Here is a 26,569-nt window from a genome sequence, read left to right on the forward strand (position 1 = left end):
CTGGTGCTCAATCACAAGTACCCTCCTTAATACCATCACTCGCTTATTCCATTCCCCCCACCCACCCGCACTTCAGCAAACCTTTTCTTTTTTTAAGATTTTATTTATTCATGAATGACACAGAGAGAGAGAGAGAGAGAGAGAGAGAGAGAGCCAGAAACAGAGAGAGAGCCAGAGACACAGAGAGAAAAGCAGGCTTCTCACAGGGAGCCTGATTTGGGACTCTATCCCTAGACCCAGGATCACGTCCTGAGCTGAAGGCAGACACACAACTGCTGAGCCACCCAGGTGTCCCAACCCTATTTATTTTCTATAGTTAAGAATCTCTTCTGGTTTGCCTGCCTCTTCCTCTCTCTGTCTCTCTCTTAATTTCTTTCCCTCATGTCATCTGTTTTGTTTCTTAAATTCCAGTATGAGTGAAATCATATGGTAGTTGTCTTTCTCTGACTGGCTTATTTCATTTAGCATAATACCCTCTAGTTCCATCCATGTTTTTGCAAATTGCAGGCTTTCGTTCTTTTTTTTCTTTCTTTCTTTTTTTTTTTTTTTAAGATTTTATTCATTTACTCATGAGAGACACAGAGAGAGAGAGAGGCAGAGATACAGGCAGAGGGAGAAGCAGGCTCCATGCAGGGAGCCTGATGTGGGACTCGATCCCGGGACTCCAGGACCACACCCTCGGCCGAAGTCAGGCACTAAACCCCTGAGTCACCCAGGGATCTCCCTCTTTTTTTTTTTCTTTTTTAAATCGATTTTTTTTTAAAGATTTTATTTATTTATTCATGACAGAGAGAGAGGCAGAGACACAGGCAGAGGGAGAAGCAGGCTCCATGCAGGGAGCCCGACGTGGGACTCGATTCTGCGTCTCCAGGATCACACCCTGGGCCAAAGGCAGTGCTAAACCGCTGAGCCACCCGGGCTGCCCCTTTCATTCTTTTTGTACACACATACACACACACACGTGTATATATGTAAAACACTTTTTTTTTTTTTAAATAAAACACGTCTTTATACATTCATCAGTTGATGGACATTTGAGCTCTTTCCATAATTTCATTATTGTTGATAATGGTACCATTAATATTGGGATGCATGTGCCCCTTTGAATCACTGTTTTTGTATTCTGTGGATAAATTCCTAGTAGTGCAATTGCTGGGTGGTATGATAGTTTTAATTTTCTGGGGAACCTCCATACTGTTTTCCAGATTGGCTGCACCAGGGTGCATTCTCACCAATAGTGCACCCTTTCTCTGCATTCTACCAACACATTCTGGCAGGCATGAGATGATAACTTATTACAGTTTTGATTTGTATTTCCCTGATGATGAGTGCTGTTGAGCATCTTTGCATGTGTCTGTTGGCCATCTGGATGTCTTCTTGGAAAAATGTCTATTTGTGTCTTCCGCCCATTTCTTAACTGCATTGTTTTGGGGGATGTTGGTTTTGATGATAAGGTCTTTTTTTTTTTTTTTAAGATTTTATTTATTTATTCATGAGAGACGGAGAGGCAGAGACACACAGGCAGAGGGAGAAGCAGGCTCCATGCAGAGAGCCCATTGTGGTACTCAATCCTGGTACTCCTGGATCACGTCCTGAGCCACCCAGGCATCCCTGATGATAAGTTCTTTAGAGATTTTGGATACTAACCCTTCTAAGATATGTTATTTGCAAATATCTTCTCCCATTCTGTGGGTTGCCTTTTAATTTTGTTGATTGTTTCCTTGAAGTCCCAGTAGTTTATTTTTTATTTTGTTTCCCTTTGAAGATGTGTCTAGTAAGAAGTTGCTGTGGCCAGTGTCAAAGGGGCTGCTGCTCCCTGTTCTTCTAGGAGTTTGATAGTTTCCTATCACATTTAGGACTTTCATTGATTTTGAATTTATTTTTATGTATAGTGTAAGAAAGTGCTCCACTTTCATTCTTCTCCATGCTGCTGTCCCAATTTTCCCAACTCCCCAAAGACTTAACTAATAAATAGCCTACTGTTGACTAGAAGTTTGGCCAATAACATAAATATTGGATTAACACATTTTGTATGATATATGTATTAAGTACAATATTCTTACAAGTAAACTAGAGAAAATACTAAAATCATAAGGAAAATACTTTGCAGTACTGCACTGTATTTACTGAAAAATAAATCCACATGTAAAGGGACCTGTTCAGTTCAAACCGATGTTGTTCTAAGGTCAACTGTATATTTCCCCGTTTTACTGATGAAGACATTGAAATGCAGAGTAAATGGTGATAGTGGGATTTGAAAGCAAACTTCTCATTAAAATAGTGATCTTACTATTAGATCAGTGTTTGCCCATTTGTTTTGATGGTGATCCACAGTGAGATTTTTACATAATGACCAGTACATGCATACATATGTATATATTACTGCAGAGTTGCCACATTATGCATGTGCCTCTTGGAATTGTGCAAAATGCAGGGGCTCTCATAAATTTCATGCAAAACAAAACTAATATTTACTATGTAATATTTCTATTAGGGTTTTTTGTTGTTGTTGTTATTTTTAGATTTTTAATCCATTTGACAGAGCACACAAGCAAGGGGAGTGGCAGGGAGAGGGAGAAGCGGACTCCCCACTGAGCAGGAAGCCCAGACTCAGGCAGGGCTCTTTCTTTCTCAGGACTCTGGGATCATGACCTGAGCTGAAGGCAGGCGCTTAACCAACTGAGCCACCCAGGCACCCCTTAGTATTAGGTTTTTTAAAATTCTAATATTTACTATTAGAGTTTAAATATTTACTCTAATTACTTACTGTTAGGTTTTTTAAAATGCTGGTTTTGACCCAATAAATTGATTTCACAACTCATTGGTGAATTGTATCCTATGATTTGTCTTCATAGCAGATGGTGGTGGTTCTGAAGAAAAGTAAGCTACACTGAAAATGAGGTGGGGGAAAAAAAGATACTGCAGAGCTGCATGTGGGAGAAATTGATCCTTAGAATCAAAAACAAGTCCTGGACTTTTTTAAATACTTGAGCGGTTATCTTAAGTATAATTGTATTACATTAGTTTGACAGGTCAATTCAGTGCTTACTGTTAGGGGATATTACTTACCCATAGGAGACTTAACAGTGAATTTATTGGGAAAGGATGAATGTGTCTTCTTCTTTGCTCTCTATTGAAGACTCTATCACAAGGTTCAAGAGTACATTACATTTTCCTCTGCCTTTTTGGCATTGTGTTCCTTTTTTTTTTTTTTTTTTTTTAAAGATTTTATTTATTCATTCATGATACACACACAGAGAGAGAGAGGGAGGCAGAGACACAGGCAGAGGGAGAAGCAGGCTCCATGCAGGGAGCCCGACGTGGGACTCGATCCTGGGAGGACTCGATCCTGGGATTCCAGGATCACACCCTGGGCGCTTAAACCGCTGAGCCACCCAGGCTGCCCTTGTGTTCCTTTTTTGGTCATCTTTATGTATAGCTTTCCTCGAGGACCCAGAAATAAATGGAAAATAATAGAAGTTTTTTTTGTTTTGTGTTTTTTTTTGTTGTTGTTTTAGTTTAGTTTTGTTTTTTTTTTAATTTGTTTTTATAGCAGTTAGGCACCTGGATGGCTGGGTCAGTTGGGTGTCTGCCTTCAGCTCAGGTTATGATTTCCAGGTCCTGGGATCAAGCCCCATGTTGGGCTCCTGCCCCCTCCCCCCGGCCGTTTGTGCTTTCTCTCTGTCAGATAAATACAATCTATTAAAAAAATAAAGCCATTAGTATGTGGAAGTAGAAGGTACTTCTTTGTGGAGGCAGTCCCTTAGTAATCTAGTTGTAGTTAGGATTTTCACTGGTTGCAAGTGATGAAAGGCACTTCAGATTAGCTTATGCCAAAAGGGATAATTTTATTGAGATAACTTACTGGAATCAAAAGAAAAGTGCAAGAAGGGCAGGGCTACAATGTGGGTGGGTCTAGGAATGTAGGGAACCTGAGGCTCAAAGATAATGAAATTCTCCCTCTGCCTCATTAGGCTTGACTGCTTTACTTATATCTGCAGATTTCTATTATTTGGCTAATTCCTGAATGTCAACATTAGTTACAACCACTTAAAACTTTCTTGACATACTCCCTTTTCTTAAGTTTGAGAACTTAGTGGAACAAATACTTTGTTATTTCCAACATATGGTTTATCTCAGAGTCGATTTCCATTGTCTTTATTAGCGGTCACTTTTTCCTGCCTCACATGCTTACTGTGTTTATTGTATGTCATACATTGTGGACAATATATTGTAGAGACTGAAATAGGCACCTTCCTCTAAAGAGTATTTTGTTCTGGTTGGCAGTTAAAATACTGGCAGATCACTGTGATCTAGTCTAAATTTGGTTTTTGGGCCTATTTTCGTTTTACCCGTAGTGCCAAGAGTGTGATCCCTCCTAGAGCTGACCTTCCTGGGGCCTTAATTGAAGCCCTGGTGTTCACCAAGGTTACTATCCTCAGTCCAGGTCTAAACTGCAACCTGTCTCCCCAGCACTGGCTTCTGAAATGTCTGCACAGAGTGTCTGCTAGGCCTCCTGGAATTATAGTCTATGCTTGTGCAGCTTAGGCATTGGCTCAGGACCTGAGGATTTTCTTATGCCTATTTTTAGGTTGTCTTTTTTTATTACTGCAGTTCCCTCCAGTGCTGTACCCTCCTCAAATTCCAGCCTTTTGACTCCAGTCCCTCTCTCTTCCCAGTTAGATACTGCCTTCTGCTTGGGTTTTATTTTTTTGCACTATATTTTGGAAAGTGCTCTCAGAAAGAAAGCCAGGTGAATGTAGGTCTCACCTTGTGCTTTTCCCTTTTCTTGAAAATGTAGCTTTCTAGTACTTTTTTGTTCAGTGTCTGTAAACTTGCTTTTGTATATTGTATCCAGCTTTGTAATTGACTATAACTGGAGATAAACCAATGCCAGCTACTCCCTCATAGCTGGATCATAAATCTAAATCTCCATGAGAATTTGAGAGGTTCCGAGCAAAATTACATCAGTTTATTGTAAATCCTAAATCCCAGAAAGTACTTTAATGTGAGATTGTATTATCATGAAATCTAATACTCAGTACTCACTGATATAGTATCACATCCTCATGAGGATTGGCCAGTTGCTGCTTTCCCTATTTAAACATTACCTATTTCTAGGAGTGCCTGACTCGCTCAGTCAGTAGAGCATGTGAGTCTTGATCTCAGGGTTGTGAGTTTAAACCTCACTTTGGATGTAGAGGTTACTTTAAAAAAAAAATTCTGAATACAGTTTGAGGCAACTTACAATAAAAGATGAAGATGCCCTACTATTAGTATATGAGTTATACACCCAATTATTCCAAAATTTAGGAGCTTAAATTACACGTTTGTTTTCTCAATTTCTGTGAGCCAGGAATAAGGGCATGGCTTCACTAGGTGCTTTGTTTCAGAATCTCTTAAGACTTCCATCAAGGTGTCACCTGGGGCTGTGGTCCCATTGGTGAAGGTTCTGTGGGGCAGGAGGTGCTTCCAAACTCACATGACTGATGATAAGATTCAGTTCCTTGCTGGCTGTTGGCAAACTACCCTCAGTTCCTTCATGTGAGCAGTTCACAACATGACTGTTGTCTTCATTAAAGTGAGCAAGGGAGAGAGAGTGCTACCAAGATGGAAATGACAGTCTTTTGTAACCCAATCATAAAAGCAGCATCCATTACCTTTTGCACTATTGGTGGGAGTGCAGGTTGGTACAACCATTACATACAAAACAGTATGGAGGCTCTTAAATTAAGAATAGAACTACCTTATGATCCAGCAGTTCCACTTCTGGGCATTTGAAGAAAATGAAAACACTAACTTGAAAAGATATGTGGACCCCATGTTCATTGAAGCATTATTTACAATAGCCAAGATATGGAAGCAACCTAAGTTTACATTGATGGAAAAACGGATAAAGAAGGTGTGGTACTTATACATAGAATATTATTTAGCCACACACACAAAAAGTGAAATCTTGGCCATTTATGACAACATGAATGGACATAGAGGGCATTATGCTATGTGAAGTAAGAGAAAGGCAGATCTGTGTGATTTCACATATATGGAACTTTAAAAAGCAAAACCAAAACATAAGCTCATGAAAGAACACATTGGTAGTTGCTGTAGATGGAAATGAGGGGGGTGGTCAGAATGGATGAAGGAGATCAGAAGGTATAAACTTGCAATTATGAATAAGTCCTAGGATATATGTATAGCATGGTGACTACAGTTAATAATACTGTATTGCATATTGAAAGGTGCTAAAGTAGTAGATCTTAGAAGTCTTCATCCAAAGAAAAAAGTTTTTGGAGTGACTGAGTTGGTTAAGTGTCTGACTCTTGATTTTGGCTCAGGTCATGATCAGAGGGTCCTGAAATCAAGCCCCACACGGGGCCTCTGTGCTGGGCGAGGAGCCTGCTTAAGATTATGTCTTTCCCTCTGTTCCCCACCTCTAAAAAAATGTTTTTTGTAGCAGTGTATGGTATGATGTTAAATAGGTTTATTATGGTGATCATTTTGTAGTTTACACAAATATCAAATCATGTACATCTGAAACTAATGTAATGTCAGCTATACCTGAATTAAAAAAGAAAATACCTATGAGAAGCAACTACTAATGATTATTTAACTGTGACATATTTGAATGGAAAAGATAATTAGGACAGAAAACATTGATTTTTTTATTGTGAACTATAGTTGACATAGTATTATGTTAGTTTCAGGTATATAACATAGTGATTTAACAATTTTATACATTATTTAGTGCTCACCTTAAGCAGTAAGTAGTCACGTCTGTCATCATACAACATTATTTACAATATCATTGACTACATTCCCTGTGCTGCACTTTTCATCTCAGTGACTTATTATATAACTGGAAGTTTGTATCTCTTAATCCCCTTCACCTATTTCACCCATCAACCCACACCTTTCCCTCTGGCAACCACCAGTTCTCTTTATGAATTTGTTTCTGTTCTGTTGGTTTGGAAAACATGGATGTTTATGAAAGATTTATATACTTTTTTTATTTTTAAAGATTTTTATTTATTTATTTGAGAGACACACAGTGCAAGTGTTGACTGGAGCAGAGGGAGAAGGTATAGGACAAGCATACTCTCTCGCAGAGTAGAGAGAGTGGGGAGCCTGACATGGGGGCTCAGTCTCAGGACCCAGAGATCATGGCCTGAGCAAAAGTTAGATGTTTAACCAACTGAGCCACCCCTCTACACTTTTTTTCTTTTTAAAGATTTTATTTATTTGAGGGAGAGATAGAGCATAAGCAGAGGGGAGAGGGAAGAGGCAGGATCCTCACTGAGCAGGGAGCCCCACATGGGGCTTGATCCAGGACCCTGGGATCATGACCTAAGCCAAAGACAGATGCTTAACCAACTGAGCCACCCAGGTGCCCTAAGATTTATACGCTTTTATACAAAATCCAGAGTTAAAGAGACAAAAAATTGAGCTCATTTATTTGCTGGTGAGGGACATGAAAATGGGTTAATGGAGTTGAAGCTTTTGAAGAGTGTTGATAGCCTTTCCCGCCTAACAATTTCCTGCCAATATTGATACTTTAAGAAAAAGGTAAATAAAATTTAGGCTTAATTTTTTTTCTTTTTTTTTTAAATTGCATTGTGCTTTTTTTTATTTGAAAAAAATTTTAAAGACTTTATTTATTCATGAGAGACACACAGAGAGGGAGAGAGGCAGAGACACAGGCAGAGGGAGAAGCAGGTTCCCTGCAGGGAGCCCCAGGGATCAGGCCCTGGGCCACCCGGGCTGCCCCTTAATTTGTTTTCTTTAGTACCCAAACTATATGCATTCTTGGCTTAAACATTTTTTTAATTGTTTAATGTAGCCATTCATAAAGACCTAGTGTCTTTTATCCTTTTTGAATGAATGTGAAATAATGATAAAGCCTTTTCCATAAATCCTAGTGCATCTTAAAATACTTGGCAAAAGAAAAACATGTTATCAGAATTAAAATGTATCAGTGCCCAGATTGCTTTTGGAGTCTGTTTCCATTTCAATTGCTTATTTCTATTTTATTTTAAATTACCAAGGAAACTTATAGACTTAATGTATTTAAAGGTTGTGATTCTTAATGTATTTAAAGAAATTGATTTTAAAGGGTTCTTTAAAGATTGTTTTAAAAATAAGTATGGGGGACTCTGGGTGGCTCAGTTGATTAAATGTCCGACTTTTGACCTCAGCTAAGTCTTGATCTCAGCATTGTGAGTTCACGCCCTGAGTTGGGCTTCACATAGAGCGTGGAGCCTACTTTAAAAAGAAGAAATATCAATAATAATAATAAATAAAAATAAGTATTACCAAAATAAATTTCCGATATTTATCGGGAAAAAAGCAGTTTAGTTTCCCCAACTACATTGTGAGCTTAATGTCAAGTACTGCCAAAGCTTTTTATTGTCTGTTAATTAGTTTGATATTCACGATACTCTTATTTTTGAGATGGAAAAAAACTCAGAGAATTAAGGAAGTCAATTTCATGTGTTTAGTAAGTGTTCAAGCTGAGATTTCAACCAGACAGTCAAGCTCTGTAAAGAGTCTGTGCTTGCTACATGTCTAAAAGACCTTAGTAGGAATTGTATTTTAAGATTTTATTTATTCATAAAAGACACAGAAAGAGAGAGAGAGAGGCAGAGACATAGGCAGAGGGAGAAGGAGGCTCACTGTGGGGAGCCCGATGCAGGACTTGATTCCAGGATCATGACCTGAGCCAAAGGCAGATGCCAAACCACTTAACCACCCAGGCGTCCTGTTTTTTTTTTTTTGTTTTTGTTTTTGTTTTTTTTTTAGTAGAAAATTTGATTGCTTGGTGCCACATAATCTAGAGTAGGGGTGTGTTTTTAAATGAGCTGTAACTGGGGATGCCTGGGTGGCTCAGCGGTTGGTTGTGTCTGCCTTTGGCCTGGGGCATGGTCCTGGAGTACCCGGATGGAGCCCACTTCTCCCTCTGCCTATGTCTCTGCCTCTCTCTTTCTGTGTCTCTCATGAATAAATAAAATCTCTAAAAAAGAGAAAAAAGAAAAAAAAAGCTGTAACTCCTGAATTGGCAGAGTGATCAGAGGAAATTAGACTTTACATGGGGAGTTTTTAATGAAGTCAGGAGAGATAGGAGATCCTGTTCTCACCACTTGAGAACTTCTTGTTTCTTTGGTGTTCAAGAAACCATTTTTTCTGTTACTGTGGAGCTTGAAGTTGAAATAGGGAGCTTCATAAGTATAGTACAAGGTAGAAAACAGTTAATGTCATCAGAGACACAGATCTTAGAGACATAGCATCAGAGCGAGGTGACCTAAGAGAGCATCTCATCCCTGCTTCTCAGTGTCCAGGAGCCGACACTTCAGCTGCACCTGATCTACACCTACTAAATTAGTTTGCAGTTTAACCAGATTCCCAGGTGATTTGTAGTCCATTAAAGCTTGAAGCACAAAATCTGGTCTGTGTCTATCATTTTACAGAACCTGAAGGATGAAATAATTTAGATGGTTAGTGGGAGAGCCAAGACTTGAGTCCAGAGCCATGGGTTTGCGGTAAGGTTGGATCTGCACTTTGCCATCCACTTGAATTTCAGAGCAGGTTTGTCTCTTATGTAAAGCTTTTTCAAAGATCAGAAAGATTACGGCACCTGCAAATTCTCCCCTTTCTTTGTTTTTCTTGTATTACCTAGACCTAGAACCTTGTTGATCGGCTGCCATTTGGATTAACTCTATTATCAGAACACACTACTTAGAGAAATCGTGTTGATCATAACTTAGCTTCATGTATATTCTCTTCCCAAAAGATCTGTATCATTCCTGGGTACTGTAAAATATACTATGTTCACAACATATTTTTTGCTCAGTTAAAAGTATTTTAAGCCCATAGCCATTTATTTTGCCCATTATTATTTTCAGGAATAAATTGAGACTTAAGGGAAGAGTTTCATTATTATTTGAGAATAAAAAGCCTCTGAAACAGTTGAAATAGATGATCTTGCTTTTAAAGAGTGTTGCTGTGTCTTCCTTACAAAAATAGAAGGGAAAGTAAACAGCAAGCATTGCTGAGAGTGTGTTTTCTACTTTTGTCTTCACCTCTGTTTTACATTGAGCATGGTTTGCAAACATGCCCAGAATATTTCTAATCTCAGTTACCAAACTGATTCTCTGAAGTATTTTTATGAGGCATCTGTGGCAGTTTTTGAAAAGCATTCAAGATAAATCACTTTACACCTGACAGAACAGATTATGCTTTTTGCCTTCTTAAAAAACTGAGGTAAAGGGTGCCTGGCTGGCTCAGTTGGAAGAGCATGTGACTCAGTCTTGGGGTTGTGGGTTCAAGCCCTACACTGAGTATAGAGATTACTTAAAAAAAATAAACTTAATTTTTTTTTAAAAATGTGGTAAAGTACACAAAGCATAAAATTTACCCTTTATAATTTTTAAGTACACAGTATAGTTGCAAGTATATTCACTTGTTGTGCAACAGATCTCCAGAACCTTTCACCTTGCAAAACTGAAACTCTACACCTTCAACAACAACTCCGTTTTCTCTCCTGCCACCCCCTGGCAAACACCATTTCACTTTCTGCTTTTATGAGTTTGACTACTTTAGATACCATGTTAGCAGGATCATACAGCATTTGTTTTTTGTAACTGGCTTATTTTATATTTTATTATTAGCGTTAATGTCCTTGGAGTTCATCCCTGTTGTGACATGTGTCAGAATTTCCTTCCTTTTCAAGGATGAGTACAGATTCCATTGTGTACGGATACTGCATTTTGTTTATCCGTTGATCTGTTGATGCATATTTGCATTGCTTCCACCTTTTGGCCATTGTGGTTAATGCTCCTTTGTACATAGGCATACAGTGCTCCCCCCCCTTTTTTTTATTAAGAAGCTTTGCTAAATCATCTGTGAGTTTGAGGAAGACTACACTAGAATTGACTTGATCCTTTCTCCTTGCTTGCTTAACTGTAAAATCTTGGGTAAGATATGTGGCCCCTGTATGTCTGCTGGATCTCCTTATTTAAGAAAGGGAGGGATACTCATAAGGTTGTAGGAACTCTTAAAATGTAGCACAGATGTGAAGAGGCTGATAACTACTTATTAATCCATTTATCTTCATATTCTGGAGCACTTTAGTCATTTGCTTTCAGAACTTCTGAGTTTGTTGTTTTGGTCAGTGGTACCTGAAAAAAAATTGCTGTAATATTAAATATCCATATTATTAATTCCTCAGTACAGTGTTCAGATTTCTATTTTGAATAGTAAATTTAATGTTGAAAGGGATAGAAGAGAAGCTTGAGTTTTCTGTAATTTCCTGATTATAGTTTTTAAATGATACAGACTAGTGAAGGGATCTGCAAGATAACTTGTTTTGAAAAGAGATTGTTAAAAATTAAATACACATTTTAAGTAATAATCTGTGATGGTAACTCTTGGTTAATCCTTAAAGAGTAAAAGAATGTGGATCACTGAAGGAGTTAAGTGTGTGGTGTGAAACTTGATGGTTTATTGGTAGAGTTGAGAAAAGTTTTAACTTCTTTCAGATGCTACAGCTCTAGGAGCTACCCATTAGATTCCTTACAGACATAGCTGTGATGGTTTGATGTGTGGCAGAAAAAAGCATTATTTATCTTGTCAAAAGAATTTTTTAAGTCTTTTTTTTTTATGTATATAATTGAGAGGAATTTAGGAATGTTTGTCTTCTAGGCTCATCAACAGAGCAGACGAGCAGATCGTTTATTAGCTGCAGGGAAATACGAAGAGGCGATTTCTTGTCATAAAAAGGCTTCAGGTGAGTGTTCTAAAGAAATACTGACTTTAAAACTGGAGGGCAGTTTCTTTTCTCCAGCATATCTCAACAATTTATTCAGAACAAAAGTCACAATAATGATGTGTTATTGCCCTGTGTATACAAGGTTGACACTACTGACCCACCAGATCATTGGTTTGGATTACTTTTCAAGTAAGTATGCTGGATTTCCCGGTTGATCCTTAACATAATCTTCCTAAATTGTGAAGGTTGCATGCCATGCTGTATTGGTAAATGACTCCTGAACACAGCTTTTTGAGTCCAGAGATCCCTAAAGCTAGACGTGATTGCAAGAAGTCTACCAGTTTATCTTAGTTATTATGGAAAAATGGATTTCAAATAGGCGTTTTGGATTATGAAAGCAAAAACTAAATTCTAACCAATTAGTTTTCACTAAATTTGTTTTCTAAGATGCTGATAGTATTCTTTTTTAGCTTCCTTCTGAATATTTCATCTGTATATTCATGCCTATGGTATGCTGATGATAGCTTTCTTTTAGGTACGGAATTTAGAATTAATGACTTATCAGACACTTAATTCTATCCCAGGCAATTGCACAGTCTAGCATATGTTGAACTCAGAAATAGATCTTTGGGGTCTGTTTTGTACAGACTGGTTTCTGTTGGCTGATTAACAAAACTAAATGCTGGGGCACCTGGGTGGCTCAGTGGTTGAGCATCTGCCTTTGGGTCAGGTTGTGTTCCCAGGGTCCTGGAATTGAGTACTGCATTGGGCTCCCTGCGGGGAGCCTGCTTCTCCCTCTGCCTGTGTCTCAGCCTCTCTGTGTCTCTCATGAATGAATGAATGAATGAATGAATGAATGAATTCTTAAAAAAAAAAAACCCTAAAAGCTTTGACGAGGGAGTGTTTTATTCATGCTGCATTCAAAATAAGTCACCTTCCTTACAGCAAGCCTTACAGTCTTTCTGCTGGAGAAAGACACTTTTTCTCCTTCTAGGCCACTGTGATGATTAAAGCCATGCTGTTTCTTGGCAGTATACCCTTCCAGTGTTGCCTTAGTGCTGAAATACAGACCACACAGTGGATACTGGTTTGAATAAGTTCTTTTATGTCAGTGATTTTTGCCTACGAGCTGGTGATTTTTCAGATAAAATTTCAAGTCTTATTGTTAAAAAATTAGTTTTGCCACTGAAGTGTACTCCTTCAGCAGAAGAGCCAAGAGCGTAATAGGTACCCCGTAAGTCTTTTTGAATTTTTATGGTGAATTTTATGGGGAGCTTTTTTATACAACATTAAACTTGGCAACCAGTGCTCTTTAAATCTTTCAGAAACCATATTTTGTTGTGAATCATATTGTTAAATTTATAGTCACTATACAGAAAAGAAAATGTACCATACACTATTTTTTAAAAAGTGTTGTGGATGAATGCCAGTGAAATAATACCTTTAATTAAATATCCCACAATGGTTGTAGTTACACATGTATAAAATATATTACAATGGGGTGGTCAGCATACATTGTGTATTGAACAGCAGAAGATTGAGTATATAAAAGGGAGAAAGGTCTCCTTCATTTCTATCCTACATCCGTCTTTGAGGAGTGAAGACTGATGTTGGGCTTTACACCCCTCTCACTTTCTCAGTATCTACATTCTCCAAGATTCTCAGCAATACAAAAGATAAAGGCAGCCTTCTGGATCCCATTAGCTCTAATTAGGGAGATAGAATTTAAGTATGATTAGTTAATCCGACTGAGCTGATTTGATTTGGAGTTCAGACTTGGTTAAAAATAGCCTTGTATTTTAGAGTGGAGTTGTGAATGTAATGCTAGCTTGAAAATTGACATGGTTAGGGGCGCCTGGGCGTCTTAGTTGATTAAGCGCCTGACTAAATTTTGGCTCAAGTCATGATCTCACAGTCCTGGTATTGAGCCCTGTGTTGGTCTCCATGCTCAGCAAGGAGTTTGCTTGAAGATTCTCTCCCTCTGGCCCTCTCCCTGCTCACACACACACACACTTTCTCTTCTCAAATAAATAAATGAATCTTTAAAAAAAATTAATGTGGTTAGAGTAAGCTTAGTATTTTCTGAATTGACTTCTCTATCTAGGGCTTATAGCTGAGGTGTTTGGGAAAATGGATGTAGATATATTCTGAAGTGAAGGAACTTGGTGTTTGGAAATTATTTTAGAACCATGACAGGGAAGGCTCTCATCTGAGAAAGACAGAAAGAAAGGAAAACCTGAAATAAAGAACTTGGGGCAAAAGATGAGTCCTCTTTGACTTTTCGAGACCAGAGGAGATTGAGACTGAACACTGATCCTGAGATTACATAGCTAAATTCATAGCCCCCATACTTAGTGGTGTTCTGATGGATTTTTTTTTTTTTTAAGTAAGCTTATACCCACTGTGCTTGAACTCAGAACCTCAAGATCAAGAGTCACTTGCTCTACTAACTGAACCAGCCAGGCACCCCAGATGGTGTTTATTTTGTAAATGTTTTGGACAGTGCCTGGATTAGACGAAATCGAGCATCTGAGCACTCATTTGACAGATAAGCTGAGATACCAAATCCAGAAAGAAAAAGCCATCTGTCCAGTAGGAGCAGGGGAGGAGGATGTGTCCACATTTTACCACCCTATATTGAAAGAAAAATTTAAGAAACCACAGACTCCCAAGGCTTCAGGATTGTTAGAAAAATCTATTGCTTTAAATCCTCGATTAGCATCTATAACTAGATTGATAGAATTCTCACTGTAGTCTTACACAGTCCACTTCCCTAAGTGGGTTCATTTCTTTCACAAATAGCAAAAAGCAAAAACTTGAATGCAAAGTTAATAATAGCCATTTATAATGCTTAGAACTTGCACTGCAGAAGATGAGCAGACGTTTGAGTGCGTTGTTTATATGTATTTGGTTGAAAACAGTTCTTGACCTGGACCTTCCCAGGAAGCTATGGCAACAGGAAAATGATTCAGAGCAGATCAGTCTTTGTCATTCAGAGGCAGTGGTTTTCTGTGTGTGTGCAGATAAGCTATACATTTTGTACTTTGGTGCCAATTTAACAGATTCATGATAGAATAGGGAAAGGTGTTAGTTTAAAAAGTAATAAATTCTTCATGTTTTTAGTTCCTTTTCCCCATCATTTATTTAATGTCTACCTTAAATATTAGTTTTGTGTTATAATTGAAGGAAGTAGTTTAACCTGAATTGTTAGAATTTTTAGAGATAAAAAGTACCTCTTTCCTAAATTTTCATCTTAGTGGGGCATATGTGACTCTGGAACAAATTCATGACTGTGTGATCAGATGACAATCTATTTCTCTGCGGTGCTTGGGTGCCTCAGACGGTTGAGAGCCTGCCTTTGGCTCAGATCATGGTCTCCAGGGCCTAGGATCAAGTCCCGAGTTAGGCTCCCTGCTCAGTGGGGAGTCTGCTTCTCCCTCTGCTTGTGCTCTCTCTCTCAAATGAATGAAATTTTTTTTTTAAAGATTTTATTCATTCAAGAGAGAGGGTATACCAGTTGGCGGAGGGGCAGAGGGAGAGAGATGTGCAGAACCCAATGCGGGGCTTTGATATCACAACCCTGAGATGACCTGGGCCAAAACCAAGAGTTGGATACTTAACAGATGGTGCCACCAAGGCCCCCCCATTTTTTTCTTTTAAAATAACCTTTTTATTAAGACCCAGATTTTATTTTAGTTATACATCTATATTTTTAAGATTTTGGTTTTAAGTGATCTCTATACTCAGTGTGGGGCTTGAACTTAAAATCCTGAGATCAAGAGTCACATGCTCTACTGACAGAGGCAGGTACCCCTTAGGACCCAAAATTTAAAGTAAAGCGTGGAAAACACTTAAAGTGACAGTGTGACTCATGTTGATTTTTTTGCACTTTGGGAACTCCGTGTCCTTGGGTATCCTCTGCTCTCATGTTAAGGTTTTAGGGTTCTACAAAGGCCTAGGATCAAGTCCCGAGTTAGGCTCCCTGCTCAGTGGTATAAGCCTGGTTTTATGAAACTGTTCCATTTGTTTATAAAGTGGATTTAAAGCAAACTGTAGTTCACACAGGGACATATGTTTGCAGACACAATAGGAAAGATGTTTAGGAAAGTTCATCCACATGTAGAATGTCTCAGCAGGCTTAAACATGAAGAAAAAAGGAAAAATAATCTGTATGCAGCTCTATAGACTTACTATGAGAATAAAAGGCACAAAAGGTGAGGAAAAATGTAAGTATGGCTAGAGCAAAGGCTGTACAACCAACTCTGTCTTCCATTGGGGAGAAATCACCCAGTTAATCTGTATCTTAAAGACTATGGTACAGGCGCCGAGGGGGGCACTTGACAGGATAAGCACTGGGTGTTGTTATACTGTAATTTGGCAAATCGACAATTAAAAAAATATATTAAAACAAGACTGGTAGAATCTGGCAGACAATAGTTTTAAGTCATAAATTCAGAATCATTAAAATATTTGGATTAAGATGACAGAAACACTACCTTGTAGTATCTGCAAAAAGGGAAAAAGGAACTTAATGTAGGGATGAGAGATAATGAAAAGTTTATAGTAAGCAAGAAAATAAAAAACAGAGACTGTACATTATCTATTATTATAGTACTTGTTATTTATACCCAGTTTTGTTCTAGATAGCATATAAAAGGCCTTAGAAAGGAATACAACAAAATATAAAATGTAATTAAAAATACGCAGATGGGGAATCCACAAAGATAAAATGAGGAGTGCCTAGAAGCATTGTTCACAGAATGCACCATGAGTTCTTGCTTATTTGATAGAAGAACTTGGCTTTGAGCTTTCTAGAAGATAGCTCAGAGAGGAAAAATAGGGACTTTTACAGTGATTATTTAAATTCAAGTAAATTATATCATCCAGGAACTGATCCTAAGGGTCAGAGAAGTTCATTGAGTTACTGATCATTTGTGGTCTTTATAAAAAAGATTATAACTATCCTCAACAACTTGCTTACAATAAATAATGTCAAGGGATGCCTGGGTGGCTCAGCAGTTTAGTGTCTGCCTTTAGTCCGGGGAGTGTTCCTGGAGTCCTGGGATCGAGTCCTACATCAGGCTCCCTGCATGGAGCCTGATTCTCCCTCTGTGTCTCTGCCTCTCTTTGTCTCTCATGAATAAATAAAAGCCTTAAAAATAAATAAATAATGTCAAGAAGTTTTTTTTTTTTTTTTTTAAGATTTTATTCATTTATTCATGAGAAACAGAGAGGCAGAGACACTGGCAGAGGGAGAAGCAGGCTCCTTAAGGGGAGTCCGATGTGGGACTCGATCCCGGGACCATGCCCTGAATTGAAGGCAGATGCCCAACCAGTGAGGCGTCCCATGTCAACAAGTTCTTATGGCTCTTAACTACCTGATTCATGATAGGTTGATGGGATAGCTCAAATAGTTCAATAAAAGTAGTTCTCTAGGAGGCCAAAATGATATAGTCCAGGTATTCATGTGGGTAAAAAGATACTAATAATCATTTCTTGATATTTTTCTGATCAAAGTGAGTAATGAGGTTTTGTTAGGTTCTTGTTTAATTTTTATCCTTCCTGATCCTATAATACTGATTAGGCCATCCTTACTTTCTTAATTATGAAATCTTACAAGGATTTTGAAGAACAAACACTTTCATTATAGGGTAGAGAATATCTACAGTTGATTACCACTGACTTCTTTCTTGGAGAAGTTAAGAATCCTGTCTTAAAATCCCCACCTTGTTTCTTTTCAGGAACAGGATAACTATGTAGCAGAATTGCTTCTAAACAATTCTTTTTGTCATAGGAGTATTAGAGCTCTTCCTTTGACCTGTTGATTACAAGATTATGACATTCATATTAATGTGCCTTTTTTTTTTTCTTAACCAGCATATCTTTCTGAAGCCATGAAGCTCACACAATCTGAGCAGGTGAGACAATTTCTTAATATTTGTGATAAGGGTTAGAAGGATTTTTTTGTCAGTGCTAAAAATAGCGTGCATAAAACACTGTAGTCTAAAATACACAAAATGGACAAGAGTACTTCAAAAATTAAAACTCAATGTCCCAGATGTGGCATGCAGAAACTTCTGTTTTCAGTTATTTACTCCCAGGTCTAAGATGTGTGTTTCTTAGAGACTAAGCAGTTCTGGCTAAGGGGAAACCAGCTGCTGGCCTTCCCTTTGCATGCCAAAAATAATTTAAATCTAAATTTGTCTTTTCCTGAATTCCTAAGCAGTTCTGGTACCTTTAAATTTTGTTTCACCAATGGCTTTAAATTTTTTCTGCGTTTGGGTAGGGCCTGCCTAGGTTTTGAAAATATCTTTATCCAAAGATGATTTTCCGATTATAAAAGTGTCAGGGTACATAGAAAATACTCAGTAAATGTTTGTCTAATACAATTAAGGAGATGATCACTTCTGTGAGGGGTTATCAGTGGGCAAGGGAAAAAACACGACTTCCTCAAACTGAGCCAAGAGAATCTGAAAGTTGTTTTCTGTTCTGTGCTCTTCCCGTTGTATAGAACTGCTCATGTTAGCCACAGAATACAAACATGCACTGAGCTTTCTGAACCCCTGTTAGTACAAAGGGATTTTAGCTGTGGCACCTGGGTGGCTCAGTTGGTTAAGCATCTGACTCTTGATTTCAGCTTGGGTCATGGGATCCAGCCCCAAACTAGGCTCTGTACTCAGCATGGAGTCTGCTTAAGAGTCTCTCCTCCTCCCCCCACTTAAATAAAGTAAATCTTTAAAAAGATTTTACCTAGTTGTAGAATGAATGTTTAAAGGGAAAAGTTTTCTAATTTTTAAGCTGAGTACAAATGGCATTTCAGAGGCGTAGGACCATTCAAAAAAGGTCTTATTCAATGTGTTGATTTGGAAAGGACTTCTAACTTTCTGAATGAATGGGATTTTGTTTATGAATAAAAAAGTTAGCTTATCTAAGGTAGAAGGACCTACTTACTTTGTTTTTGCTTTTTTTGTTTAAAAATTTTAACTTAGAGCAGCCTGGGTGGCTCAGCGGTTTAGCACCGCCTTCAACCCAGGGCCTGATCCTGGAGACCTGGGATCGAGTCCCATGTCAAGCTCCCTGCATGGAACCTGTTTCTCTCTCTGCCTGTGTCTCTGCCTCTCTCTCTCTCTCTCTCTCTCTCTGTCTCTCATGAATAAATAAATAAAATCTTTAAAACATTTTTTTAATTTAATATATATCTGATAGAGTAAAATTCTTATTGAGTCACAGTGTCATTATTTTTTAGACTATTGTTTTTCTCACTTAGAATTTTTTAAAGCACTCAGTTTGGTTAACAGAATGCCAGGCAGTATCTTTTTTTTTTTTTTTTAAGATTTAATTTATTTATTCATAGAGACACAGAGAGAGAGAGAGATAGAGGCAGAGAGAAAAGCAGTCTCCATGCAGAGAGCCTGACGTGGGACTCGATCCAGGGTCTCCAGGATCACGCCCTGGGCTGCAGGCAGTGCTAAACCGCTGTGCCACCGGGGCTGCCCGCCAGGCAGTATCTTAAACAAAATATTAAAGTGTACCCCCCCACACACACATACTCTACTGAAGAACAAAGCCCAAAGTAAAATAGAAGGAAGGAGATAATAAAGACCAGAGAAGGAATAAGTGAAACAGATTTCAAAAAAACAGAAAAGATAAAAGAAACTAAAAGCTGGTTTTCTATAAAGATAAACAAAACTGATAAACTTTCAATAAGAAAAAAGAGGGACGCCTGGGTGGCTCAGTGGTTGAGTGTCTGCCTTTGGCTTGGAGCATGACTGTGGAGTCCTGGGATCAAGTCCCACATCGGGCTTCCTGCATGGAGCCTGCTTCTCCCTCTGCTTGTGTCTCTCTCTTTCTTTCTCTCTGTGTCTCTCATGAATAAATAAAATCTTAAAAAAAGAAAAAAGAGAACACTCGCATAGAAAATCAGAAATGAGGGATCCCTGGGTGGCCCAGGGGTTTGGCGCCTGCCTTTGGCCCAGGGCACGATCCTGGAGACCCGGGATCGAATCCCACATCGGGCTCCCGGTGCATGGAGCCTGCTTCTCCCTCTGCCTGTGTCTCTGCCTGTGTGTCTCTCATGAATAAATGGATAAAATCTTAAAAAAAAAAAAAAAAAAAAGTTGGTGGTCGTTTTAAGTTCAGGTGCATCCTAAAAGCACTACATTTTTATTCACTTTATCACCCCACATACACATTTTGTGTTTTTGACATCTATTTTATGCCTTTTTATTAAATGAGTCCCTTAACTAATTATTGTAGATTTTGTTGACTTAGGTCTTTTAACCCTCATACTAGCTTAATTAGTGCTTGATCCACTTCTTTTTCTGTTTTTCCTTACTGGTGAGATTTTTTTCTTTCATATGTTTTCTTATTTCTAGTTTTGGTCTTGTCTTACCACTTAAAGAATTACCTTTAATGCTCTGGTAAAGCCGGTTTAGTGGTGACGAACTCCTTTAGCTTTTGTTTGTCTGGGACACTCTTTTATCTCTACGTCAGTTCTGAATGATAGCCTTGCTGGGTATTTTTGGTTGTGTTTTCCTTTCAGCACTGTGAATGTATCGTGCCACTGGCCCGGAGACCTTTTGCTCAGAATCCAGCTGATAGTTGGCAGAGGATTCACATCCTGTAACACCAGAGGTCTCACCTTCCCCTCTTTTACAACTGGCATCTTGCTGTGATGTGGATGGAATTGCATTAAACCTGTATATCGATTTGGGGACAGTTGACACCTTTCGTATTTCGAGTCTCCTAAAGCAGGAGTGTGCCAGGCTCCATCTGCCCCAGCTGAGCTTCCCCTGGGACATCTCCACAGAGTACTGGCCCCTGAAGGTTGTGGGGCATCCTTGAAGCTGCTACCCTGCCTACTTTGGGAGGAGTGGGGGAGAGGCAGCCTTCGCCCTCTTCTCTCCCAGGAATTTCTGCTTTTGGCATTGGTTCGCCAGGATCCCTGAACCCAGGGACTTGCAGGCATGCTTTGTGTGGACTCCGAACCAGCCCAAAGCATTTATCGTAAAAGGCCAGAGCCTCTCAGGCATTAAGGAGAGATCATCTCAATGACCAGGGTCTTAATTGGTCCTAAACAGAATACCAGGAAAATAAAACATGTTCTCCATTTCCTTCCAAAATCTGTAATTGATATATGTTATTATTTGTTATGACTCTCGTATTGTTAGTGTGAATCATGTTTCTTTTTTTTTTTTTTTTTTTAATCATGGTTCTGATGTTTGAAGACCTAACAAAACCTTAGGGGGGGAAAACAGATCATTACATTTTTGCAATATTTTCATGGTGGTGGTCAGAAAAACATACTTCCAGACAGCAGTTTTGCACTTTCCTAAAATTTGTACCACATGATTTGTGGTCAGCTCCTTTAAGGAGTTTTTTTTTGTTTGTTTGTTTTTTTGTGTGGTGGTTGTTGTTGGTTTTTTGTTGTTGGGTGTTTTTTTGTTTTGGTTTTTTTTTGGGGGGGGTTGGCTTTTTTGGTCTCCCTCCTCTTTAGTGACACTTCTCCAATCTGTGCTTGTACTCAGGAATCCTGAGAATTAAATGTGTTGAAATTATGAAAACTTGTCAGTATTGTCAGTAATTACTGTGTTTCCAGCCACCCCCTACACTTAGTTGTCTTCAGTTATTTAATAGTAGGTGATGCTTCTTCTGTTTTATTCTAGTATTTGTACATTTCACAATGGAATTCACATACATTGGAATAGTGTTTTTATTTCTGAAATTGCCAAACTGTGTTTCCCATGTTGCTAACTCTTTTCCAGTTGCTACCTGCAGTTCATATGATGGCTTTATGTGGAACATGATAATTTTGATGGTGAAAATAAAATTGATTTATAGATTAACATCCCAGTGTTATTTATAACCCTCTAAACCAGAGTGCAAAGATCTCTACAGAAATGATATAAAATAAAATGACCCTAAAAAATTAGATGTTGTTACAAAGATGAGGAAAAAGACTTAACCAAAAAATAAAACACTCAGTTGATAACCTTATGGGGATTCCCTGATATGGAACTAATTGCTTTTCTCTTGCTGCTTTTGAGGTCCACTTTATCTTTAATTTTTGACAATCTAATTATAATGTCTTGGTGTGGATCTCTTTCAGCTATTACTTATTTTTGTTTTAAAATAAAAATTATTTTTATAAAAGCTCCATTTCTTCCTTTTTAAAAAATTGCAGGGGTAGAAGTTAGTGATTCATCAGTTGATATAATACCCAGTGCTCATTCCACCAAGTGTCCTTCTTAATGCCCGTCCCCCAGTTACCCCATCTCCCCAGCCACTGCCTTCCAGCAACCCTCAGTTTGTTTCTTAGAGCTCAGTGCCTCTTACGGTCTGTCTCCCTCTGTTTTCATCTTATTTTATTTTTCCTTTCCTTCCCCTGTGTTCATCTGTTTTGTTTCTTAAATTCCACATATGAATAAGATCATATGGTATTTATGTTTCTCTGACTGACTTACTTTGCTTAGCATAATATACTGTAGTTCTTTCCACGTCATTGCAAATGGCAGGATTTCATTCTTTTGATGCCTGAGTAGTATTCCATTGTACACATACACCACGTCTTTATCCACTCATCTGTTGATGGACATCTGTACCCTTTCCATAGTTTGGCTGTTGTGGACATTGCTAATATTAGTTCTTCATACAAGTTTTCTTATTACTCTTTATTGTCCCAGAGATCCCTTAAGTAACTATCTTTATCACAAAAAATGTTTTCTTTTGATGTTGATTTTGGGTGATTTCTACCCTTTCAGATTGCTGATCTGTTCTGTATCATCTAATCTGTTTATTCCCTATAATGTATTTTTTACTTATTGTATTTTTCTGCTCAGTACTTTCTTATATTATGGAGATATTTTCTATATCTTTGTTGAAGATACATATTCATACATTCTTCTCCCAAGTTAGGTGAGCATCTTTGTGACCATTATTTTGAACTGTTTATGGGGTACATTGCTTATCTTCATGGCATTTAGTTGTTTTTCTGAGGACCTGTCTTATTCATTCGTCTAGAATGTGTTTTGGTCTCCTTATTTTGACTAGCTCTTTATTTCCATCTGTTAGGGAGTTCACCATCATCTCCTGGTCTTGAAGGAGTGGCCTTAGGGAGATGTCCTGTGGGGCTCAGAAGTGCAGTCCTCCCTGAGCCCCTTTGTTGCCTGTTTGTCCCCTCTTTTTGTGGTGGGGCCTTGACCAAGGTGGATGGGAATGGCCTCTGGCCCAGCTGAGACCTGGTTGTTTTGAGGAAATTTGAGGTTCTTTTGAATTGGAAACATAGTATATAAATCTTAAGTGTTATAAAAGTTATTTAGAAAGGAGGATCTTGGGATTATATTCACTGGCTATTCCTAAAAAGATTTAAATGATACCTTTCCTTCTGTGTGTGCTAGGCTCACCTGTCACTGGAATTGCAAAGGGATAGCCACATGAAACAGCTCCTCCTCATCCAGGAGAGATGGAAAAGGGCAAAGCGGGAGGAAAGATTGAAAGCCCAGCAAAGCACAGACAAAGAGGCAGCTGCTCCGCTGCAGGCATCTCACAGACCCTCCTCTGAGGAGGCCGAGGGCCAGAGTCCCCTCCTCTCCGAGAAATACAGCCCTTCCACTGAGAAACATCTGCCTGAAATTCAGGGGGTCTTTGACAGGGATCCAGACACACTACTGTTTCTACTCCAGCAGAAGAGGGAGCCAGCAGAGCCATGCATTGGAAGCAAAGCCCCCAAAGATGATAAGACCATTATAGAGGAGCAGGCAACCAAGATCGCAGACTTGAAGAGGCACGTGGAATTCCTTGTGGCTGAGAATGAAAGATTAAGGAAAGAAAACAAACAGCTAAAGGCCGAAAAGGCCAGACTTCTGAAAGGCCCAGTAGATAAGGAACTGGATGTCGATGCTGATTTTGTAGAAAAGTCTGAGCTGTGGAGCTTGCCGCCACATTCCGAGACTGCTGCGGCCTCCTCCACCTGGCAGAAGTTTGCCTCGAGTACTGGGAAAGCCAAGGACATCCCCATACCCAATCTTCCTCCCTTGGATTTTCCCTCTCCGGAACTTCCCCTTATGGAGCTCTCTGAGGATATTCTGAAAGGCTTTATGAGTAATTGAAGTGGAAGGCCATGAAAGAGCTGAGAAGACAAGACAAAAGAATAGAGTAATACAGTTCATCCAGAAAAAAAAAAGGGAAAACCACACAGAGAATAATGGCAGAGATGCTCCGTCCCCTGGCGTGCCGTGGGAGCAGCACGCCAGGACCTGGGAAACGCTCACTGTGAAATGTGTCCCGTCTGACCGAGCACGCAAGCTGATGATTCCAGATTGGGCAGACGCTAGACTTTCGGAGGTTCACTTTCTCCTGATACAAACCAAATGGCTACCTGGAATAATTTTTCAAGCAACAGTTATTTTTCTTATCTTCAGGGTTAAAATGTATAAAAGTATGTTATGTATAATTAATCTATAATGCCATAAATGATAATGCAAAACCTAAATAATACAGTGGCCTGAGGGGCCACCTTGTATTGGAGACATGCTTTCTATCATGCATTGACTGTATGCATTTTGTTATGCACATTTCGTTTGTTTAATAAGGTGTGCGAGATGCACCTTTCCAGATGAAACTCTGTGTGCCACACTTTGCACTACTCATGACATAATGAGAACCTCAAGACTATCAGGAGAAATATTTAAATTTCCATTTTATGAAGAAAGGAACCAAATTATTAGTTACGCTTTTTTTTTAATTACCAGTTTACATAATTAATCAGGGTGCATTTTAAGTTCTAACTTTTTTGTTTATTGTTTAAATGTATCATTTGAAAATACTAAGGAAATATCCTTTTCTTTACTGATGCATGAGTGGAAGTAATGGTAGTTGGCAGTGTTTGATTGTAAGAAGTCAATAAAATAATTGTGTTTTATACCTTTGTTGAATGTGGTCGGTGGTTTACGAGCAGGTTCAGTGTGGCTCCTGTTGTCAGTTCTGAATATGAATTTTTTCTTTTAAGATTTTATTTATTTATTCATGAGAAAGAGAGAGGCAGAGACACAGGCAGAGGGAGAAGCAGGCTCCATACAGGGAGCCCGACGCGGGACTCGATCCTGGGTCTCCAGGATCATCATACCCTGGGCTAAAGGCAGCGCTAAACCGCTGAGCCATCCGGGCTGCCCCTGAATGTGAATTTGAAGAGATTCAACTAGATGGTTGCTTTGGTTTGTTGAAGACCTGCTTCCTGGTCTTGTAGTCGGTTTCCCCAGAATGGGGGTGAAAGGCAATAAGGAAGTTCCTGAGTCTGCACCTGCCCTGCCACAGGGGCACCGCTCAGGGAGGGGGACTGGGCTGTCCCCCCACCTGCTCTGCAGAGGTTCCCCCCTCCCCCGCCCATGTTCCCAGAAGGAAGAGGAGGGTGTCCGAAAACCGCCTGGCTGCAGGCCACTTGGTTGGCTGTTTGGAGTTGTGGGAGTGAGGCAGACGGCACGCTGCCTCGGGGACTGCTCTCTGGGTGGTGGGCTGAGGGTGGGATGGGGCTCATGCAGAAGTAGGATGAGATGAAGTGGCCTCTGGAGGCCACATCTTTTCACATCTCACCTGGCTGCAGGTGACATCCAAAATAAACTAGTTTCTTAAAAGTAAGACTTCCTAGTCTGTTAAAAGTTATGTCAGTTTGTCCATCTCAGTGCTGTAATATCCCAGACTCCGAATATTTTGCTTGCCCAACCTTACAAAATTTCAGGTTTTAAAGTTCATGCCCCAGGGGACCCGGATGGCTCATTTGGTTAAGCGTCTGCCTTCTGCCTTCGGCTCAGGGTCCTGGGATCGAGCCCCCCGTCCCCCACCCCCACCCCCCCACCCCCCCCTCCTTGCTCAGCAGGGAGCCTGCTGTTCCCTCTGCCCTCCCCACTGCCTGTGAGCTTCTCTCTCAAATAAATAAGATCTTTTAAAAAGTTTGTGCCCCAAAGAAGCTTACCTCGCCATTGCTTTCTCAAAACTGAGCTCCGCTGCGTTTTGACATGAACCTTTTCTAAGTCGTCGCCCTGTCCCGCTGCCAGCTTGCCCCGGCTCCCCGTCATCCCCACATCCCCACTCGCTCTCAGCACTTGGACTTGTCTCTCTCCGCACCCGGTTCTAAGCATCTTCTCGGCAAACGCGTGTTTAATGGATTTCTGCTTTACCGCCGTTGGGAAGCGCTCACCTAGCTAGTACTCTGGCTGACCTGGTTAAGTTCTTTGAGGCTCTTAATAGAATATATGTGCCTCTTGACCAATGTGACTCTGGCACCTTTGCAGCATCCTAGTGGTGTCTTCCACAGAGCAGATAATGAAGCACACCACTTGGTTTATTTAATTGTGAGACCTGGGCACGGGGCCCCTCTGCTGGTGGGGTTTCCAGTGTTCCTGGGTCTTAGTTTAGCTTAAGGCACTGAATGGATTTAGGAATAGCTTGTTTCCACGGAAAGACCACATGTTATGCTTGTCCCTGTTGCTCGGCGGGCCCTGGTCCTAGCTGACTCGGTGGTGGCCTCGCTCTTGAACGCAGATAACTAGTTGGGTGTTGGGCCAGAGAGTTCAGCTTTTCGCAGATGACAAAAAACGTTTCTTTCAGAAGGTAAGTATCCTGGCCATGGTAACCACAGGCCATCCCTCCTACCTGGAAACCAGGCATAAGAGAAGAGGGAAGAAGGAGATATTTTCAAGATCGTTCCATGAAAGCCACTGTCCTTCATGTTTCATCAAGGTTATTGAAATAATGAAAATACTTTGTCTCTAAATCAATTCAAAATGTTAAATCCATTATGTTCTATTTTTAACA

The 26,569-nt window shown here is 39.5% G+C and overlaps 1 protein-coding gene across 2 annotated transcripts in view; it reads left to right on the top strand.

The window, feature by feature from the left end:
- Window positions 1-24,680, top strand: part of NRBF2 (nuclear receptor binding factor 2) — a 29,295-nt gene extending 4,615 nt beyond the window's left edge. The window contains exons 2-4 of one of the 2 annotated variants that reach the window (XM_026013543.2): window positions 11,695-11,779; window positions 17,639-17,679; window positions 23,158-24,680. In XM_026013543.2, the coding sequence (XP_025869328.1) occupies window positions 11,695-11,779; window positions 17,639-17,679; window positions 23,158-23,868 (837 nt within the window). In that variant the 3' untranslated portion in view covers window positions 23,869-24,680. The remainder of the gene's footprint in view (window positions 1-11,694; window positions 11,780-17,638; window positions 17,680-23,157) is intronic. The other variant, XM_026013544.2, reaches the window with a different exon arrangement.
- The last annotated feature ends 1,889 nt before the right edge of the window (window positions 24,681-26,569 follow it).

The sequence above is a fragment of the Vulpes vulpes genome, chromosome 4 (assembly GCF_048418805.1).
Source record: "Vulpes vulpes isolate BD-2025 chromosome 4, VulVul3, whole genome shotgun sequence".
NCBI lineage: Eukaryota > Metazoa > Chordata > Mammalia > Carnivora > Canidae > Vulpes > Vulpes vulpes.